General features: G+C 43.7%; 1 protein-coding gene across 1 annotated transcript in view; it reads left to right on the forward strand.

Moving 5' to 3' along the window:
• Nucleotides 1–21,547, forward strand: part of BRINP1 (BMP/retinoic acid inducible neural specific 1) — a gene marked incomplete at both ends in the record, with an annotated part of 133,508 nt that overhangs the window by 99,417 nt on the left and 12,544 nt on the right. Inside the window, one exon of the mRNA XM_082628113.1 lies at nucleotides 965–1,187. Coding sequence (XP_082484239.1) covers nucleotides 965–1,187 — 223 coding nt within the window. The remainder of the gene's footprint in view (nucleotides 1–964; nucleotides 1,188–21,547) is intronic.

Here is a 21,547-nt window from a genome sequence, read left to right on the forward strand (position 1 = left end):
GGTATTCCCACTCGAGGCTTCAGTTTCTCCAAATGTAGAACAAGAAAGCTGACCTAGATAATTTCTAAGGCTGTGTCACCTTGTAGCACATGCTGACACACTGAAACTCAGCATCACCAACTGAGGCAGAAATCTTCACCCAGGAGACCCAAGAGTTCGTCCCCATCTGGAGTTTCCCAAAATGTGACTTGACGTAAGGTGGTCCACACATGCAGCTTGAGTTTCCCCAAATGTGACTTGATGTAAGGTGGTCCACACATGCAGCTTGAGTTTCCCAAAATGTGACTTGATGTAAGGTGGTCCACACATGCAGCTTCCATGACAGTGGGGCACACGGTGGGGAGGGTGATCGATGTCAGTTCTCTGTCGATCCTGAAGATTACATCAAAGAGAATGTCTCAGTTGCTGCTAATATCCTTTCACATCTATCACTTGCTCCTTCCCTAAATTTCAAAGTGAGAGCAGGCACAGGGGTTCGGTCATTTAGCAGGCCACAGCGTTTGGCTAGAATTTATTAATATCATTTTCATTATATTTATTTTTACAGCTTTATTTTTATAGCTCCCGTTCTACCGAGGGCATTTGATAGTGATTCTTTACTTGGATTGGATAAAAAATTGTTTTAATTGATTCAAAGATAAGTGCAAGTAAATATAAGTACAAGTGATATGTGAATGTCATAAAGTTGGCATTCCAATGACAAGTTTGGGCAGCCCTGTCTGAAGCAAGGATGCGGGATGCAGGTTCACTCCTGTGGTAGCAAAGTAAAAGACCCGTCAATGAAAACACAGTGGCCTCTTCACTGCCTGCTAGGAGTGGAGCAGGCTAGTGCCATGTTTATAGGCCACCAACAAGTTGGCTTTATTGTGCGCCTGCTTTGCTTGTGGATGGGGCTAAGCACTTGAGCCTCAGGTGGGGGCTGTGTCATGCTCAGCCCGCCTTCTTGGCCTTTGTCTCTTGCTAGATGAGTTTAAATCGTTCATGAAGCGTCTCCCTAGCAACCACTTCCTGACCATTGGGAGCATCCATCAGCACTGGGGCAACGACTGGGACCTGCAGAACCGCTACAAGCTCCTGCAGAGTGCCACGGAGGCCCAGAGGCAGAAGATCCAGCGCACCGCCCGCAAGCTCTTCGGCCTCAGCGTCCGCTGCCGCCACAATCCCAACCACCAGCTGCCTAGAGAGAGGTAAGTGCTGGCCCACCTACCACCTCCACAGGCTCAGACCTGGTGCAGGGGCACATGTACTACAGAAGATGTATCTGGAGCTCATGGCCTTGCATGGTCCAGACCCACAGTTTTCTGGATTGTCTCTGGCTTCTCCCCTACTGGCTCTGGCTGCACTGGATTTCTGTTTCCTGAAAATACCCTGAACTTTCAGCCTCTGTAGTCTGTCTGATCCATCTGACAGATGAAGGAAATTAGTAGTAGCCCTGACTGCTATGTGACATTATTCTGGTTGCTTAAATGTATTATCTAACTTTAAAATTACTTGGCAAAGCAGATTTTAGCATCCCCATCTTAACAGTGAAGAAACTGGGTTAACTGACGAATCAAACAATTTATTGACTGAGGGCCTTTGCTCAGGGGCTGGAGTAGAGTGAAGCAAAGGAGGCACCTACCATGAAGGAAGCACTCCCTCCCCGGTCACGCGAGGACAGGGTCCTCACCTGAGAGGGAGTGCCTCCTCAAATGCCTACCTGCCTCGCTGGCCTCACCCTAGTCCCAACCCTGCTGTCGATGTACCAGGTATTCTGAAGAATGATGGAGAACACAGGGGTGAACAAGCCAGACAGGGCTCATGCCTTCATAGCACCTAGGGTTTATCAACTCTCTCAGGGACCCACAGAGAAGGAGCTAGAATTCAAATCCAAGTCTCTCAGACTCTACTCTCCCAGGGCATTCATGAGCTACATCTGGGGGTTTTCTGTATTTGTGTCTCCAGGGTTTCCATGAAGGCATCATGGAAGAGCAAGAAGGTAGGCTTGGGGTCTCTCCACCCTGCTTCTGCCAGAGCAGTGATGCTTTCATCTGTTTCGTATTTGGGGATTCCACATTCAACTTTATTCAATGAAAGTAGATCCACTCTTAAAAAGACTGAGGCTAGGTCACCTTCACTTAACAGATTCTGTGTCAGCCACATATTTTATACACAATTGCTACCCGCATTGTACAGATTGGAAAACTGAAGCTCAGAGAGGTCAAGGAATTGGTCCAAAACAGCAGTGTAAGTCAGTAGTTTTCAATGGAGGTGGCTTTGTCTCCAGGGAACATTTAGAAAGGTCTGAAGACATTTCTGCGTGTCATAACACGTGTGAGTGCTACTGCAGTCCCCACAACAAACAGTGATCTGGCCCCAAAAGTCAATGATGCTGATATAAGAAGAGACAAGATATCCCGACTCTTTGACTCTAAGTACTGTGTTCTTAATCACCCTGCTTGCTCTACATGCACTCAAAATTTAAAAAGCACCAAACTCTTAAAAAAGTCCTCCTCTATCCCAACCACCCTCACCCAAGCACTCATTTTCCAGACTCAGATCAAATGCTTCCTCCTTCAGGAAGTCTTTCCTGATTACACCAGCCAATATGGAGGGCCCCTTTTTTAAGTTCCCATTAACCTAAAACCCACACATTAGTCAGCAGATTTTCTTCTATTTCCCTTAATAAAACCTTCTCCTTTTGCACTCGTCCATGCTCATCTCTGTTCTCCCCATTCCCCCCAACTTGGAGCCCCTTTCTTTTCATCTAGCTTGTGATCATTGTGAAACAAATGGAATTTCGGCTGGCAGTGGCTTACTTGTTGAAATGCTGTAGAACCAGGGACTAGGAAGGGGATCCAGTCACCAAATAGCTCCCTTGTCATCTGTGACAGTTGCCCAAACTGCCACCATGAGTGAGGGTCTGAAGTGGCTTCCATTTAGACCCACTGAGCATCAGTCACGTGACCTGCATCAGGCATTGGGGGAGATTCAGAAGTGAACACGGTAACAGTGCCATGAAAGATGTCTCTTAAAGGAGGAGTAAGGAGGAGTTCTGTTGGCAGTCAGGAGGAACTCCCCACATATATTAGCTTACTAGGGCTGCCATAGCTAACTACCCCTGACTGAGTGGTTTAAACAACAGAAATGCATTTTTTCCCAGTTCTGGTGCCTGGAAGTCTGAGACTGAAGTATTGGTTATTCCTGAGGCTGCTCTCCTTGGCTTGTAGCTGGACATCTTATCCCTGTGTCTTCACAGGGTCTTTGCTCTCTGTGTATCTGTGTTCTAATCCTCCTTTCTTATAAGGACACCAGTCCTATTGGGATAGGGCTCACCTCAATGACCTCATTTTAACTTAATTACCTCTTTAAAGACGTTATCTCCAAATAGAGTCACATTCGGAGATACTGCGGGTGAGGACTTGAATGTATGGATTTTGGGGGGATATAATTGAGCCTAGACACCACAAGAGGTGGCTTTTGATCAGATCCCTAAGTGAAGAAATGGCGCATCCCCAGGCTGACCACACTGGCTGTGCACCTGGGCAAAGGAGTTAACACTTAACCATTACCAGACTTTAAACAAAAGCACCTATCAGTGTTGCTGGTTGTCACTCCAGAGAATGAAGTGGAAAGTCCAGAAGCCCAAAGACACAGGGAAGACACATTTATTAAAGGTGAGCAGAGTGTCCAGGGCACAGAGTATAGAGCACCACTGGGCACACTGGGTCTAGGGAAGGCTCAGGAGGGCTCCAGAGGAGAGAGGAGCTGGACAGGCCTTAGAAGGGAGGAAGGAGGGACAAAATCGGGTAACGGGAAGAACACGGAACAGAATCAGGGGTTGGATGAGATTGCACCCTAACCTTAGCAAGCTGTGGACCTTGAGCAGGTCGCTTCACTATTCTGAGTGCAAAATCTGTCCACATCTGTAATTTGCTCTTCCTCTGCAAGGCACAGACAGCTAGAAATATCCTGCCACCGCTGGGACCTGCGAAGAGAGAACTCACAGGGCTGTCATCTCTCCTCCTGAGATGAGAAAACTTGCCCTAATCATTACATCCCTCCTTCACTCACCTGGAGAGGGTGCCTGGAATTCCACTTTGGCATGTCACTCAATTATGTTCATTTAGCATGTCTTGGATACTGGGATGGACAGGGGACATAGAAATGCAGCTCTGTGCTGATGCGTCTGAAGCCCTCCCAGGAGAACTGAACCTCCCTGCTGGCTGTGGGCTGCTTCCTGCCATCTGAACCAGAGGCTTTAATGAGCGTTTCTCACACCAGACAGGGCACCTCCCTGCCACGAAGCCGTGTCAGACAGAGGTGCTAACACTGGGGACCTTGGGCCACCTGAGCTGAGCGAGCTGGAATTTGCAGATGAACCACTTGCTCTGCTGCGATTTGTCTGTGTCCTGGGCTCCATGGGGGCTGAGTCCACCAAGCAGATGCCATCACTTGTGTCAAGAAGGGTGGCCTTGTTGGGCGGGGGTGGGAGACGGAAAGAGCCCGGGTCTTTAGCAGCACACGGACTGGATCCAAATCCTGGCTCCGTTTACTAGCCGCAGGGCTTTATGTAAGTCCCTGCACTTCATTTGCAACGTGGGATAATTACGCTAGCCTTCAGATTAAGTATGAGGATTAAGATTTTAAAATTCAAAAAGCCTGACTCAGTTAATAGAGAGTTGTCACTTAGTGCAGGTTTCCCCCGCTATCCGAAAATAGAGCTTTTCTGTGAAACCTTTCATAAGCTGAAATGCCATAAAGCAAAGAAGCAATTACCTTTTTTCATAAAAGCTAAAATCTTTGGATTTCTTTAGGTTAGTGAAAACATGTCTCTTGTAAGATCTTTTGTAAAAGCGAAGTGGCATAAAGCAGACTTTTGAAAAGCAGGGGACACCTGTATATGGATTCTAAAGATCAGGCACTGTTCTAAGCATCTCCTATGAATTAACTCACTTCCCCCTCACTGCAATGTTACAAACTAGGTACTCTTACTATCTTACTATTTCTACTCTACAGATAAGGGAACTGAGGCACAGACAGTTTAATAATGTACCCAAGGGGAATAAATATTTTTTAAATTTATATATATATATATATATATATATATATATTTATTGGAGTATAATTGCTTAACAATGGTGTGTTAGTTTCTGCTTTATAACAAAGTGAATCAGTTATACATATACATCTGTTCTCATATCCCTCCCTCTTGTGTATCCCTCCCACCCTCCCTATCCCACCCCTCCAGGCGGTCACAAAGCACCAAGCTGACCTCCCTGTGCTATGCGGTTGCTTCCCACTAGCTATCTACCTTACTTTTGGTCGTGTATATATGTCCATGCCTCTTTTTCGCTTTGTCACAGCTTACCCTTCCCCCTCCCCATATCCTCAAGTCCATTCTCTAGTAGGTCTGTGTCTTTATTCCTGTCTTACCCCTAGGTTCTTCATGGCATTTTTTTTTTCTTCTTAAATTCCATATATATGTGTTAGCATACGGTATTTGTCTTTCTCTTTCTGACTTACTTCACTCTGCATGACAGACTCTAGGTCTATCCACCTCATTACAAATAGCTCAATTTCATTTCTTTTTATGGCTGAGTAATATTCCATTGTATATATGTGCCACATCTTCTTTATCCATTCATCCGACGATGGACACTTAGGTTGTTTCCATCTCCGGGCTATTGTAAATAGGGCTGCTATGAACATTTTGGTACATGTCTCTTTTTGAATTATGGTTTTCTCAGGGTATATGCCCAGTAGTGGGATTGCTGGGTCATATGGTAGTTCTGTTTGTAGTTTTTTAAGGAACCTCCATACTGTTCTCCATAGTGGCTGTACCAATTTACATTCCCACCAGCAGTGCAAGAGGGTTCCCTTTTTTCCACACCCTCTCCAGCATTTACTGTTTCTAGATTTTTTGATGATGGCCATTCTGACTGGTGTGAGATGATGTCTCATTGTCGTTTTGATTTGCATTTCTCTAATGATTAATGATGTTGAGCATTCTTTCATGTGTTTGTTGGCAGTCTGTATATCTTCTTTGCAGAAATGTCTATTTAGGTCTTCTGCCCATTTGGATTGGGTTGTTTGTTTTTTTGTTATTGAGCTGCATGAGCTGCTTGTAAATTTTGGACATGAATCCTTTGTCAGTTGCTTCATTTGCAAATACTTTCTCCCATTCTGAGGGTTGTCTTTTGGTCTTGTTTATGGTTTCCTTTGCTGTGCAAAAGCTTTTAAGTTTCATTAGGTCCCATGTGTTTATTTTTGTTTTTATTTCCATTTCTCTAGGAGGTGGGTCAAAAAGGATCTTGCTGTGATTTATATCATAGAGTGTTCTGCCTATGTTTTCCTCTAAGAGTTTGATAGTTTCTGGCCTTACATTTAGGTCTTTAATCCATTTTGAGCTTATTTTTGTGTACGGTGTTAGGGAGTGATCTAATCTCATACTTTTACATGTACCTGTCCAGTTTTCCCAGCACCACTTATTGAAGAGACTGTCCTTTCTCCACTGTACATTCCTGCCTCCTTTATCAAAGATAAGTTGACCATATGTGTGTGGGTTTATCTCTGGGCTTTCTATCCTGTTCCATTGATCTATCTTTCTGTTTTTGTGCCAGTACCATACTGTCTTGATTACTGTAGCTTTGTAGTATAGTCTGAAGTCACGGAGCCTGATTCCTCCACCTCCACTTTTTGTTCTCAAGATTGCTTTGGCTATTTGGGGTCTTTTGTGTTTCCTACAAATTGTGAAATTTTTTCTTCTAGTTCTGTGAAAAATGCCAGTGGTAGTTTGATGAGGATTGCATTGAATCTGTAGATTGCTTTGGGTAGTAGAGTCATTTTCACAATGTTGATTCTTCCAATCCAAGAACATGGTATATCTCTCCATCTATTTGTATCATCTTTAATTTCTTTCATCAGTGTCTTATAATTTTCTGTATACAGGTCTTTTGTCTCCTTAGGTAGGTTTATCCTAGATATTTTATTCTTTTTGTTGCAATGGTAAATGGGAGTGTTCTCTTGATTTCACTTTCAGATTTTTCATCATTAGTATATAGGAATGCCAGAGACTTCTGTGCATTAATTTTGTATCCTGCTACTTTACCAAATTCATTGATTAGCTCTAGTAGTTTTCTGGTAGCATCTTTAGGATTCTCTATGTATAGTATCATGTCATCTGCAAACAGTGACAGCTTTACTTCTTCTTTTCCGATTTGGATTCCTTTTATTTCCTTTTCTTCTCTGATGGCTATGGCTAAAACTTCCAAAACTATGTTGAATAAGAGTGGTGAGAGTGGGCAACCTTGTCTTATTCCTGATCTTAGTGGAAATGGTTTCAGTTTTTCACCATTGTGGATGATGTTGGCTGTGGGTTTCTCATATATGGCCTTTATTATGTTGAGGCAAGTTCCCTCTATGCCTACTTTCTGCAGGGTTTTTATCATAAATGGGTGTTGAATTTTGTCGAAAGCTTTCTCTGCGTCTATCGAGATGATCATATGGTTTTTCTCCTTCAATTTGTTAATATGGTGTATCACGTTGATTGGTTTGCGTATATTGAAGAATCCTTGCATTCCTGGAATAAACCCCACTTGATCATGGTGTATGATCCTTTTAATGTGCTGTTGGATTCTGTTTGCTAGTATTTTGTTGAGGATTTTTGCATCTATGTTCATCAGTGATATTGGCCTGTAGTTTTCTTTCTCTGTGACATCCTTGTCTGGTTTTGGTATCAAGGTGATGGTGGCCTTGTAGAATGAGTTTGGGAGTGTCCCTCCCTCTGCTATATTTTGGAAGAGTTTGAGAAGGATAGGTGTTAGCTCTTCTCTAAATGTTTGATGGAATTCGCCTGTGAAGCCATCTGGTCCTGGTCTTTTGTTTGTTGGAAGATTTTCTATCACAGTTTGAATTTCAGTGCTTGTGATTGGTCTGTTCATTTTTTCTATTTCTTCCTGATTCAGTCTTGGCAGGTTGTGCATTTCTAAGAATTTGTCCATTTCTACCAGGTTGTCCATTTTATTGGCATAGAGTTGCTTGTAGTAATCTCTCATGATCTTTTGTATTTCTGCAGTGTCAGTTGTTACTTCTCCTGTTTCATTTCTAATTCTATTGATTTCAGTCTTCTCCCTTTTTTTCTTCATGAGTCTGGCTAATGGTTTATCAATTTTGTTTATCTTCTCAAAGAACCAGCTTTTAGTTTTATTGATCTTTGCTATCGTTTCCTTCATTTCTTTTTCATTTATTTCTGATCTGATTTTTATGATTTCTTTCCTTCTGCTAACTTTGGGGTGTTTTTGTTCTTCATTTTCTAATTGCTTTAGGTGCAAGGTTAGGTTGTTTTTTCGAGATGTTTCCTGTTTCTTAAAGTCGGACTGTATTGCTATAAACTTCCCTCTTAGAACTGCTTTTGCTGCATCCCATAGGTTTTGGGTCATCGTGTCTCCACTGTCATTAGTTTCTAGGTATTTTTTTATTTCCTCTTTGATTTCTTCAGTGATCACTTCGTTATTAAGTAGTGTATTGTTTAGCCTCCATGTGTTTGTATTTTTTACAGATCTTTTCCTGTAATTGATATCTAGTCTCATAGCGTTGTGGTCGGAAAAGATACCTGATACAATTTCAATTTTCTTAAATTTACCAAGGCTTGATTTGTGACCCAAGATATGATCTGTCCTGGAGACTGTTCCATGAGCACTTGAGAAAAATGTGTATTCTGTTGTTTTTGGATGGAATGTCCTATAAATATCAATTAAGTCCATCTTGTTTAATGTATCATTTAAAGCTTGTGTTTCCTTATTTATTTTCATTTCGGATGATCTGTCCATTGGTGAAAGTAGGGTGTTAAAGTCCCCTACTATGAATGTGTTACTGTCAATTTCCCCTTTTCTGGCTGTTAGTATTTGCCTTATGTATCGAGGTGCTCCTATGTTGGGTGCATAAATATTTACAATTGTTATATCTTCTTCTTGGATTGATCCCTTGATCATTATGTAGTGTCCTTCTTTGTCTCTTCTAGTAGTCTTTATTTTAAAGTGTATTTTGTCTGATATGAGAATTGCTACTCCAGCTTTCTTTTGGTTTCCATTTGCATGGAATATCTTTTTCCATCCCCTTACTTTCAGTCTGTATGTGTCTCTAGGTCTGAAGTGGGTCTCTTGTAGACAGCATATATATGGGTCTTGTTTTTGTATCCATTCAGCCAATCTGTGTCTTTTGGTGGGAGCATTTAGTCCCTTTACATTTAAGGTAATTATTGATATGTATGTTCCTATTCCCATTTTCTTAATTGTTTTGGGTTCGTTATTGTCGGTCTTTTCCTTCTGTTGTGTTTCTTGCCTAGAGAAGTTCCTTTAGTATTTGTTGTAAAGCTCATTTGGTGGTGCTGAACTCTCTCAGATTTTGCTCGTCTGTAAAGGTTTTAATTTCTCCATCAAATCTGAATGAGATCCTTGCTGGGTAGAGCAATCTTGGTTGCAGGTTTTTCTCCTTCATCACTTTAAATATGTCCTGCCAGTCCCTTCTGGCTTGCAGAGTTTCTGCTGAAGGATCAGCTGTTAACCTTATGGGGATTCCCTTGTGTGTTATTTGTTGTTTTTCCCTTGCTGCTTTTAATATGTTTTCTTTGTATTTAATTTTTGACAGTTTGATTAATATTTGTCTTGGCATATTTGTCCTTGGATTTATCCTGTATGGGAGTCTCTGTGCTTCCTGGACTTGATTAACTATTTCCTTTCCCATATTAGGGAAGTTTTCAACTATAATCTCTTCAAATATTTTCTCAGTCCCTTTCTTTTTCTCTTCTTCTGGAACCCCTATAATTCGAATGTTGGTGCGTTTAATGTTGTCCCAGAGGTCTCTGAGACTGTCCTCAGTTCTTTTCATTCTTTCTTCTTTCTTCTGCTCTGCAGTAGTTATTTCCACTATTTTATCTTCCACATCACTTATCCGTTCTTCTGCCTCAGTTATTCTGCTATTGATCCCATCTAGGGTATATTTAATTTCATTTATTGTGTTGTTTATCGTTGCTTGTTTCATCGTTAGTTCTTCTAGGTCCTTGTTAACTGTTTCTTGCATTTTGTCTATTCTATTTCCAAGATTTTGGATCATCTTTACTATCATTATCTGAATTCTTTTTCAGGTAGACTGCCTATTTCCTCTTCATTTGTTAGGTCTGGTGGGTTTTTATCTTGCTCCTTCACCTGCTGTGTGTTTTTCTGTCTTCTCATTTTGCTTATCTTACTGTGTTTAGGGTCTCCTTTTTGCAGGCTGCAGGTTCGTAGTTCCCGTTGTTTTTGGTGTCTGTCCCCAGTGGCTAAGGTTGGTTCAGTGGGTTGTGCAGGGTTCCTGGTGGAGGGGAGTAGTACCTGTGTTTTAGTGGATGAGGCTGGATATTGTCTTTCTGGTGGGCTGGTCCACGTCTGGTGGTGTGTTTTGGGGTGTCTGTGGACTTCTTATGATTTTAGGCCACCTCTCTGCTAATGGGTGGCATTGTGTTCTTGTCTTGCTAGTTGTTTGGCATAGGGTGTCCAGCACTGTAGCTTGCTGGTCGTTGAGTGAAGCTGGGTGCTGGTGTTGAGATGGAGATCTCTGGAAGATTTTCGCCGTTTGATATTATGTGGAGCTGGGAGGTCTCTTGTGGACCAGTGTCCTGAAGTTGGCTCTCCCACCTCAGAGGCACAGCACTGACTCCTGGTTCCTCAATTTGGGATGATTCATTGTCTATGCATGTATTCCACAGATGCAGGGTACATCAAGTTGATTGTGGAGCTTTAATCCGCTGCTTCTGAGGCTGCTGGGAGAGATTTCCCTTTCTCTTCTTTGTTCTCACAGCTCCCGGGTTTCAGCTTCGGATTTGGCTCCGCCTCTACGTGTAGGTCGCTGGAGGGCGTCTGTTCTTCGCTCAGACAGGACGGGGTTAAAGGAGCAGCTGAGTCGGGCGCTCTGGCTCACTCAGGCCGGGGGGGGAGGGAGGGGCAAGGAGGCGGGGCGAGCCTGCAGCGGCAGAGGCCTGCGTGACGTTGCACCAGCCCGAGGCGTGCTGTGTGCTCTCCCGGGGAAGCCGTCCCTGGATCTGGGGCCCCCGGCAGTGGTGGGCTGCACAGGCTCCCTGGAAAGGGGGCGTGGACAGTGACCTGCGCTCATACACAGGCCTCTTGGCGGCGGCAGCAGCAGCCGCAGCGTCCCACGCCCGTCTCGGGGGTCCGCGCTGATGGCCGCGGCTCGCACCTGTCTCTGGAGCTCCTTTAAGCAGCGCTCTTAATCCCCTCTCCTCGAGCACCAGGAAACAAAGAGGCAAGAAAAAGTCTCTTGCCTCTTCAGCAGGTCCAGACTTTATCCCGGACTCCCTCCCAGCTAGCTCTGGCGCATTAGCCCCTTCAGGCTGTGTTCACGCCGCCAACCCCAGTCCTCTCCCTGCGCTCCGACTGAAGCCCGAGCCTCGGCTCCCAGCCCCGCCCGCCCCAGTGGCCGAGCAGACATGCCTCTCGGGCTGGTGAGTGCCGGTTGGCACCGATCCTCTGTGCGGGAATCTCTCCGCTTTGCCCTCCGCACCCCTGTTGCTGTGCTCTCCTCGGCGACTTGGAAGCTTTCCCCCTCCGCCACCCGCAGTCTCCGCCCGTGAAGGGGCTTCTGGTATGTGGAAACCTTTCCTCCTTCACAGCTCCCTCCCACTGGGGCAGGTCCCGTCCCTATCCTTTTGTCTCTGTTTATTCTTTTTTCTTTTGTCCTACCCAGGTACGTGGGGAGTTTCTTGCCTTTTGGGAGGTCTGAGGTCTTCTGCCAGCGTTCAGTAGGTGTTCTGTAGGAGTTGTTCCACGTGTAGATGTATTTCTGGTGTATCTGTGGGGAGGAAGGTGATCTCCGCATCTTACTCTTCCGCCATCTTCAATAAATATTTTATTGTCACTTTAAAGAGGTGTTTACCTATAAAATCTAGTGAGAAGTCAAATATAGATAATTGGTTTGAAGGCATACTGGAACTTTAATATTGAGCTAGACGGCAAAAGGGGGGTTCTGGTTATCAGTTGTTGCCAAACAATTCACCCAAGACTTCTGGGCTCAAAACAACACTTATTATCAACTCTCAGGATTCTGTAGACTGACTGGCCACAGCTGGGGCTTCCTCAGGTTGACTGGGGCTGGGGTCACAGGGGGCCTTGACCGGACGTCCAAGATGGCTCACTCCCAGGGCTGGCAGGATGCTGGCTCTACACGTACCCTCTCCAGGTGGCCTGGGCTTCTTGAAACATGACAGCCTCCTTGAGACTAAAAGGAAATGGTAAGGCTTCTTACAGCTTAGCTTTGGAAGTCAGAGAATATCACTTCCACCATATTCTATTGGCCAGAAGCCCAGCCCAGATTCAAGTGGGTGAATACTGGGAGGTGTGGGTCACTGGGGGCAGAGGGAATCTTTTTGGAGATTAAGCACCACAGGATAAATTGAGTATAATTGGAGGTAGAGGTGACTATCTTATATGTAGGGCAAATAAGATGAATGATAATAATAACCATCACAGAGCAATAACAAACACTTAACTGAGCAGCTATTATAATAGGCAATCAAGCTGGCTACGTATAAAGATTCTGGAGTCACACTGCCTGGGTTCAAATCCCAGATTTATTGCCTGCTCACCTTATAACCCTGGGGAAGTTACTACCACCTTTGAGCCTCAATTTTCTCATCTATAAAATGAGGCTAATGTGCCAATCTCATAAGGTTGTTCTGAGGATTAAATGCTTGAACCCACATAAACTGTTTAGAACAGGGCCTGGCGCATAGAAAACACTCAATACATGTTAAGCTATTTTTCTTATTTTTACCAGGCACTGATTTTTGCATACAAATTGCTTAGCCCACCGTAATATTCAGTGAGTCTGAGTGTTGATGATATTGATGACATATATTTTTTTCATCTAATCTTCACATTATCTCTGTGAAGTGGATGAGATTGGATTTGTTTTACAGGTAAGGAAACGGATGAGGCAGAGATGGAATTAACTTGTCCAAGGTCATAGGGCAGATAAGCAGCAAGATTGGAAGGGTCTTGCTGACTCCACGGGTGGGTATGGCGGTCAGGAGCCCTGTGCAGGCTCTAGGAGGTGAGCAGAAGCAGGAGAGGCGGCTGCGCCAGGTTGGGGCACCTTGGTTTGAGTGTAGGATGATGTCACAGGCAGGGTGAGCCCCTCAAGGTCATGTGGGTGATGGCAGACCAGGAGTAGAGTTTTATAGACCCTAATGTAGTGTGCTGAGATTCAAGAAACGGCACCAGTTGTAGAACCCTGAATCAACTCTGGAGCCCAGGCAGACACATCAGACACAGCCCCTGTAAGTACAGAGAAGAGGTCAGGTTCAGTGCAGGTCAGCTTAGCAAGGAGTCCCTGAGAACTTACTCTGTGTGGAACCCTGGAAGCATTAAGATAAATAAGACCATCCCACCCCCAAGGGTCAGTGCTTCTTGGGATGATGGTAGCAGGATTAATTCCAGACCACACCTGCCAATGGGGAATTCAACACCCAACCAGATTGGGTTTCCATCACGTATTAGGTAATTTGGGGGGTCCCAGGGATACTGTGGTGGATTTCTTTTAGCTTGTGCAGGAGCTGGCCCTAGAGTCAGACCACAGTACTTCAGTTAGACAGGTCAAGGAAAGGCAGGACCCACAGGGAAGTTTCCTGTGGATTGTTTCGCTACCAGGATATCCTTATGTTTTGCAGTTAAAAAGGCGGAAAGACTGGGAAGTGGGCTTTGAGTTTGGTCACTATTACTAGACTTTCTGAACCTTGGTTTTCTCATCTGTGAAACAGGCAGCATAATTTCTTCTTCCTGCCTCAGAGGGTCTCTGTCTGGCTCACCTGAGATGGTATGTCTGCCAGCACTGTGTAAACTCTTGAGTGCTGTGTGAAAGGGGGCTCTGCAAGCATGGTGAAATTGGAATTAAATTCATCAGGAAGAGAATGGGGCTGAGTTTAGGTTCAAGGTAACACTGTAAGGCATTTCTATTGCCCCCGGCACTGTCCTACACACTTGCACCTCGTTTAATCTTCATGACAACTCATCTGGCAGCATCAGCTCATCCCATATTATGAATGGGGAAGTTAAGATGCAGAGATGTTAATTGACTTGCTGAAGATTATACATCAAATAAGAGGCAGGATTCAAACCCTGGCAGAGTCCTTTCCTGTAACCTCTATGCTCTTCTACCTGCCCCCGAGGCAGGATGATCCAGGGTGTTCAGATTACCTGCCTAAACTGCAAACTGCAATGTGATGGAAATCACCTCTCATTGCAAAGGAGGGAAGGAAGCAGGGAGGGAGGGAGGAAAGAAAAGAGAGAGGGAGAAAGGAAAACAAAAAGGGAGAGAGGGAGAGAAAAAGAAGTACAAAATCAGCTTGAGCAGTGAATTCTGCTGGCTTCTGTGCAATTCCATAAATGTTTGCTGACTACCTGGTCTCCCATCCTATGCCAGACACTGTAAGACACTTAAAGATACAAGCGAAGGGGTCTTTGTCTTCAAAGCATCATTATCTAGCATCAGGATGTGCTTTTGAGAAGGACACTTGTTTGAACCAGAAGACCTGAGTTCAAGTCCCCCCGGCTGGGCCCTGTGTGAGCCCAACAATCCACGCTGGGTCTGTAGCATATATTCCAGAATGAGAACACTGGGTGCAAAAAAAGGAGCCTTGCAGGGGTGGGTACAGGCTGAGCAGAGAACAGTTGCACCTCACCTTTAACCAGAGCAGCTCTTTAGCCGTTTTCTTTATGAGAATTCTGCATTAAAACTCACTTGGGAAAGTAAGGTGGTTTTTAAATTTTTTTTTTTGCGGTACATGGGCCTCTCACTATTGTGGCCTCTCCCGTTGCGGAGCACAGGCTCCGGACGCGCAGGCTCAGTGGCCATGGCTCACAGGCCCAGCCGCTCCGCGGCATGTGGGATCTTTCCGGACCGGGGTACAAACCCGTGTCCCCTTCATTGGCAGGCGGACTCTCAACCACTGCGCCACCAGGGAAGCCCGATTTTTAAATTTTTGCTAAAACAATTTGAAAACAACTGGGCTCAGTTATCTCTGAGGTCCTTCCCAACTCCTAGGAGAAATATCACTCCCAGAGAATGAGAGAGTAACTGTTCAACTCCAAAATATTGATACAAGAATGGCAATTGAATCTTTGAACCATATTGCTTTCTGACGATGCTAGTCAATTTTCATGAGTAGCCTGCAGTTCAAAGTAAGATCTTCTTTTGCCCCAAGTGACAGTAGCCTTTTAGCTAAGCCTCCCAAAATCTACTCAAATCACTTTCCAGTCTGTGTTCCAGGAGGCCGTCAGAATGATTACTTAGAAGCACATTTGACCTTGACAGGCTTTGGTGACTGATCCCTGCTCTTGGGAGAACGGGCACGCTCTTAAGATGACCTACAGGTCTGTTGTGGTCTGGCCTCTGTCTGCCTCTTGCTCTGTGTCCCACCCCTCTTCTTGGCTCGCTCAGCCAACGCACTAATCTTTCAGTTCACTAGGTGTGCACACTCCTCCCACCCCGTAGGCTTCACACAGGCTCTTCCCTGAAGCTTTCTTCCTTCTTCCTTATCTGCAGTAGTATCTATGCAGCCTTCAGATCTCAGCTCAAAAGCCTGTGCTCCTTGCATTGAAAGGCTGTATCAGGACTTGTTTAATATGTTTTCCTAGCAATCTGATTTCCCAAATGACGCCCAAGTCTCAGTTTACCACTGTACCTTTGTTTACCCAGTTACTAACACCTGTCTCTCCTGTGAGACCGTCAGCCCCAGGTACGCATCTGGACCCATGTTTTTTTATCACTTTAGCAGTATAACTTCCTAGCATGGTAATTGGCACACATTTTTTAAAATGTGCTCAATGAATGGGCAAATAAATTATTTTCTACTTGGAATGGGGTCCCAAAAACATGTTGACACAATATTTTAAAATTGTATGCATTGCCATAAAATAACCTACAGATTTTTCACATACTACATTGTATGTAGTTTAAATTGTCTTCTTCATTTACAAAGGAAGAAACTAAGGCCAAAGGGAGTTAAGTGACGTGTTCAAGGTCACTCTGGGAATGTGTGAACAGAGCCTGATTAAAATTCAGGCTCTCTGACTGTGACAGTCCAGGCAGTAAAATGGAAACTGCAAATTGAGATTGTCTTTAATTGACCTGTATCCAATTTCTGCAAGTATCTGTTGTTAAGTCCACTACTTTGGGAAATGCGCCCTAGTGAAAAACAAAGGACAAAAATAGACACTTCCAAGAGTTTACTAAATTCAGTGAGATGAAAAAAAATTCCTAGCACCAACTAGGTGCTTAAGGACAGTGTGATCTGATATTTTTCCCCACACCCTGTCCCGATTTTTGTAGAGGTTATAGTATTGTAAGAAAAAGGAGATTCATGGAACTTTAACTTGAGGGCAGGCAGTATAACTATTGGCATTTTTCCAATGACTCCTGGTCTTCGGTTTATTTTTACTTCTCATATTCACATGGACTTGACCCAGCACCCGGGCTTTAGCCAGGCACAATGTAATTATGCACTGTTCAGATGAAGATCTCTTGGGGGCATCCACCTCAGGCTTCAATCGTGGGGCCATAGCTTCTGAGCCCATGTCAGCTTTTTACAAACTTCCTGCTCCAGACAGCGTTTAATTGGCGTCTATGGAAAGAGTCCAGCTACCAGGATAATCGTTCTATTATGAGAACCCTCAGTAGCCACACTGATTTTGATTCTTCTCTCTGAACCCTATACTTACTTGCCTCTGGATTTAATCTCCACAGACTCCTGCTGGGGGGCAGAAGGCTGTGACTTCTTATCTTTTATTGAGCTGAAGTCAGTGTCAGTTTATTAGGCTGACAGTCCCTGCTCTCCCACTTATTAGATGTGTGACCTCAAAAAATCTCGAAACCTACCTGAGCCCTGTGTTTCCTCATCTGTATGGTCAGGATAATAAGAAAAGCTACCCTATGGAGTTGATGTCTCAGTCAATTTGGATGCTATATGTGAAAACTCTTCATAACCTATAAAGAAATGCACAGATGCAATGTTAATATAATCAAGAGCACAGTTGTAGTAGATGCTAGATTTTTGATGAAGACACTGTTTCTGCTTCTAAAAGACAGATCTTTCCATTGGAGAAAATAATTCATGAGCCCAACAAAATGTAATAACGTAGTAGAGAGGCAATGAAATTTCAGATACTTAAGGCTTTAGACTCTGGAATCTGACAGACCAAGGTGTAGACTGCCATTTACTAACAATGGAACGTTGGTACAGTACTAAGTTATCTGAACTTCATTTTTCCAATTGACATGGTGGAGATAAAAATGATACCTACCATCAGAAAATCAATAAAAGATTTTAGCACTTTTAGCACATAGTAAGAAGTCAAGCACAGGCTCCTTATCAGACAAATTTCGAAACCAAGGATTTCTCAATTAATAGAAAAAGTTAAAATAAGGAACGCTAAAATGTATGCAATGCTGCACATGTATAAACACAATTTATTTTAACTTAAAATATATAAATATATATTTCTTGGCCAGCCTTTTGAGGTAGGGCCAAAATCTTTTTTGAGGGTGTTTGTATAATATATTCCATTTGATGTTTTCCTGGCTTTCTTGCATAAACCACACTGGTAATTGTATAGTATTTCCAACTTTGGTTTATTCAAAGTGGAGCAATAGTTTAAAGACTCTTAAGAAGCAACCTAAATGTTTGTAGATTTTTAGGAGCCCTCCCAATCTTTTTCAGGTACTTCTCCTTTATTTAAATTGATGGCAATTCTTTCATCAACTGGTCTTTATAGAATTTTCCCACAGAATTCAAATGAGTTCCCACAGAAAAAAGCTCGCATTTCATTGATTTGACTTTTTTTTATTTCAAAAAGTTTAATTTTTTAATCGCTTTGGAAAAAAGGAGAGCAATAGTTAAATGGCATACTTAAAGCTAATTTGCTTACATCTTTAGTGTTTAAGCAAATACAATTTATAAGCTAATATTTCTCACCCTAGACATTTTTATGCTTTTGTGTTGTGTTTTACAATCATTGTCCAAACACAAAAATAGAGGTCTAGGGCTTCTGTGGTGGTGCCGTGGTTGAGAGTCCGCCTGCCGATGCAGGGGACACGGGTTTGTGCCCCGGTCTGGGAAGATCCCGCATGCCGCGGAGCGGCTGGGCCCGTGAGCCATGGCCACTGAGCCTGCAGGTCCAGAGCCTGTGCTCCGCAGCAGGAGAGGCCACAACGGTGAGAGGCCCGCGTACCGCAAAAAAAAAAAAAAAAAAAATAGAGGTCTAAACATACTTTTCATAAAGTATAAGACACATTCCTAGAATACTTTGGTCTCAGGAACATAATAGCAAATACAACTGGCATAAGCAGGTTTGGGAACAAGCAAAACGACTCTTGGTAAATGTGCTTGTTACTTGGAGGGACCAGAAGCATGTGGGCTTTGTAGGAGGGTAACCGACCCGCCATGACTATTCAGTGTGCCAAGAGCATCACACATCACTCTGATCAGATGGAAGGGAGAGTGTCAGTTGTGTGCCAAGTCACTTGCAGGCAGGTCAATTTCAGGAGCTTGTCCTGAGACAGCAGCTGTTATTCCTACTAACTCGCCACGATAATAATAAATAATGATAATAATAGTTAATGTATAATGACTGTTTATTATGTACCAGGCACAGCTTTAAATGCCTTACGTAAGTTACTCACGGAATCCTTCAACAACCCTGTAAAATAGATGCTGTTATGCTTCCCATTGTATAAACATGGAATTTGAATAGCAGTAAAGTTAAGAAAGGAGAGCAATGTATTCCTGTCGGGAAGACTATAAGAATCCCCTTTTCTCTTTGCCTGGATTATTCTATTCATCCTTTAACTTTCAGATCAAACCCCCATTTCTTAGTGATGCTTGTCCTGACACACTGGACCAGGTTGCACTGTCAACAGTATGTCTTTACTGCATCCTGCGTGGAAGTTTTTTCCACCACCTGGCACGTTTGCAATTGTGTGTTTAATCCTAGACTTCTCCTACTCGACGACAGATTCTGTGAGGGCAGGGATTCTGTTTTTCTTGTTCACCAGTGTATCCCCCCCCAGTAACAGGTAAAGTGCCTGGCATAGAATGACACAGCATTTGCTGAACTGAAGTGAGGGACCATTTGAGATGGAAGTGGAGGGGTGATGATGCTTTGAACTTGGGGTAGAGAGAATGGTTTTCCATTTAAGAAAGCAACAGATACTTAGGATGAATTGAATGTGAGACTAATTTCATCCAGAAATGAGAAATCAGAAGATCAGAGGAAGCACATAAATCAAGACTGCGTACATGGGCTTGGGGAACCAGACAGTCGGGGGTAAACTCTTGGTGAGTTGTATGCTAGAGCTGTTGGTTCATCTGTAAAATGAGGGTAATCACAGTGCTTTCTCCCCAGAGTTATTGGGAGGATTACCCAAGAAAAAGATACACAGTGTTCTTAGCATATAGTAAATGGTCAACAAATATTAAATAATTGTCCTTATTGTTGTTGAATAAGATTAGACCAGTATTTTGAAATGGAATCATGGAGGGATTGAATACCTAGCTGTGGAGTTTGTATATTATCATTTAGGTGATGAGTAGCCATTGGAAAAAATATATAAGGAATGCACTTAGGGAGTGCTCTCTGGTAGCCATTCCAAATATGAACTAGAGAATCAATGGACTCGCTCTCCCAGGTGTAAAAGGATTCAGTGTCTCTTGTGTTGACATGAGCTTTACCACAGATCTGTGGGTTAGGGCAGTGGTTCTCAAACTGGCGCGGGCATCACAGTCACCAGGAGGGCCTTTTGAACACAGATGGCTGGACCCCACCCCAAGGTTTCTGATTCCTTATGTAGGTCTGGGATGGGTCCCAGGTCCCAGGTGACACTGATAGGGCGGCGGGTCTGGGGACCGAACTAACCTTGGATTAGAAGCCTCTCTTCACTGCCATAAATATGGTCTCATCTCACAATATGTGCACTTGGTCAAAACCAGGCAAAAGTTAGTTCCCTTGAGGGAACTGATAGGATATTGGGAAAGGGTGAAGGGATGTGGGGAGGGGAGGAAGTGGTGTCTTTGATTGAATAAGTTTAGGAAATGTTGAATTAAAAAAAAATTAAATAGAGAAGGGGTCATATGCATTTTTTTTAAGTTGTTTGGCCATAGAACCATTCTTTTTGAATTCTTTTTAAGGGATTGGGTTCCTCAGCACACAGCCTTGGAAAAGAATGATTTACTCCAGGTTAAGAGGGAATGACCCAGATTATTTGGTGTGCTACCTACCACAGGTTGTGATTTCCTGACAGTAGAGATCCTCATCCTTCAGCCAGACTTCTTCCAGTTGAGTTTCTAACACCTCTGCTTAAACAGATGCTAATGGCTCTGTATCCCAGCAGGTAGAACTCCTGCTGAGAGGTGGCAAGACTGCTAACCAGCAGCGGCCAAAATAACAGCAGGAAGGTACTCAGTCTCTGGTATAATTAGGGAATAAATTTACCCCATTTGGCTTAGATATATTCCCAATTCTAAAAAGTAAACTATTACTAAGACAAATACCTTATGTATAAGACAGATACCTTACGTATAGATTATTTCACTTTGCAAAGGGCTGATTCTTTTTTTTTTTTTTTCTTTTTGCCGTACACGGGCCTCTCATTGTTGTGGCCTCTCCCGTTGCAGAGCACAGGCTCCGGACGCACAGGCTCCGCGGCATGTGGGATCTTCCCGGACCAGGGCACGAACCCGTGTCCCCTGCATCGGCAGGCGGACTCTCAACCACTGCGCCACCAGGGAAGCCCAGGGCTGATTCTTATAATAACCTAGGGGTTGGGCAGAGCTAGAACAAGGGTTAGACTCCCCATGTACAGGTGAGAAAACTAAGGCTTACAGAAATTAATGACTGGTCCAACATTATGAAATAATACTCCTTCTCTGTTGCCATCCTATATAGGCATAGCCCTTTGTTCTTGTCAAAGAATATGTACATTAATATTTACACTGCATCTTCATTCATTTACCCATGCATTCCTTCATCCAGCAGATATTTAGTGATCACCTACTAAGTGCCAGGCATCATGCATGAGGTCTTGGTAGATGGTGAATAAGACAGGGGCGCCTCCGTTTACAGAGATCTTGAGCTCCAGCAGGTAAAATAAAACCGGCATAGGACTAGGCCTGCACCTGTGCTTTACCTTAGGAATCTGAAGCTCAGGAAGGTTAAATGGCCTAAAATTACAAAATCATAAAATGTCATGGCTGTCAGGGAACCTAAAAGATCATCTAATCGATTCCTGTCATTTTATAAAAGAATAAAATAGAACAGAGTGTGTCTTGGCCAGAGTAACTGTATTGGTTTTATATTGTTCTGTAACACAGTACCACACATTTAGAGGCTGAAAGCAATATGCATTTATTATCTTTCAGTTTCCATGGGTCGGGAGGCTGGGCCTGGTATAGCTGGATCTTCTGCTGATGTCTCATAAGCAGAAATGAAGATGTCAAGAACCCACTTCAAAGCTCAGTCTGGTT

The sequence above is a fragment of the Mesoplodon mirus genome (assembly GCF_964341445.2).
Source record: "Mesoplodon mirus genome assembly, chromosome: 1".
NCBI lineage: Eukaryota > Metazoa > Chordata > Mammalia > Artiodactyla > Ziphiidae > Mesoplodon > Mesoplodon mirus.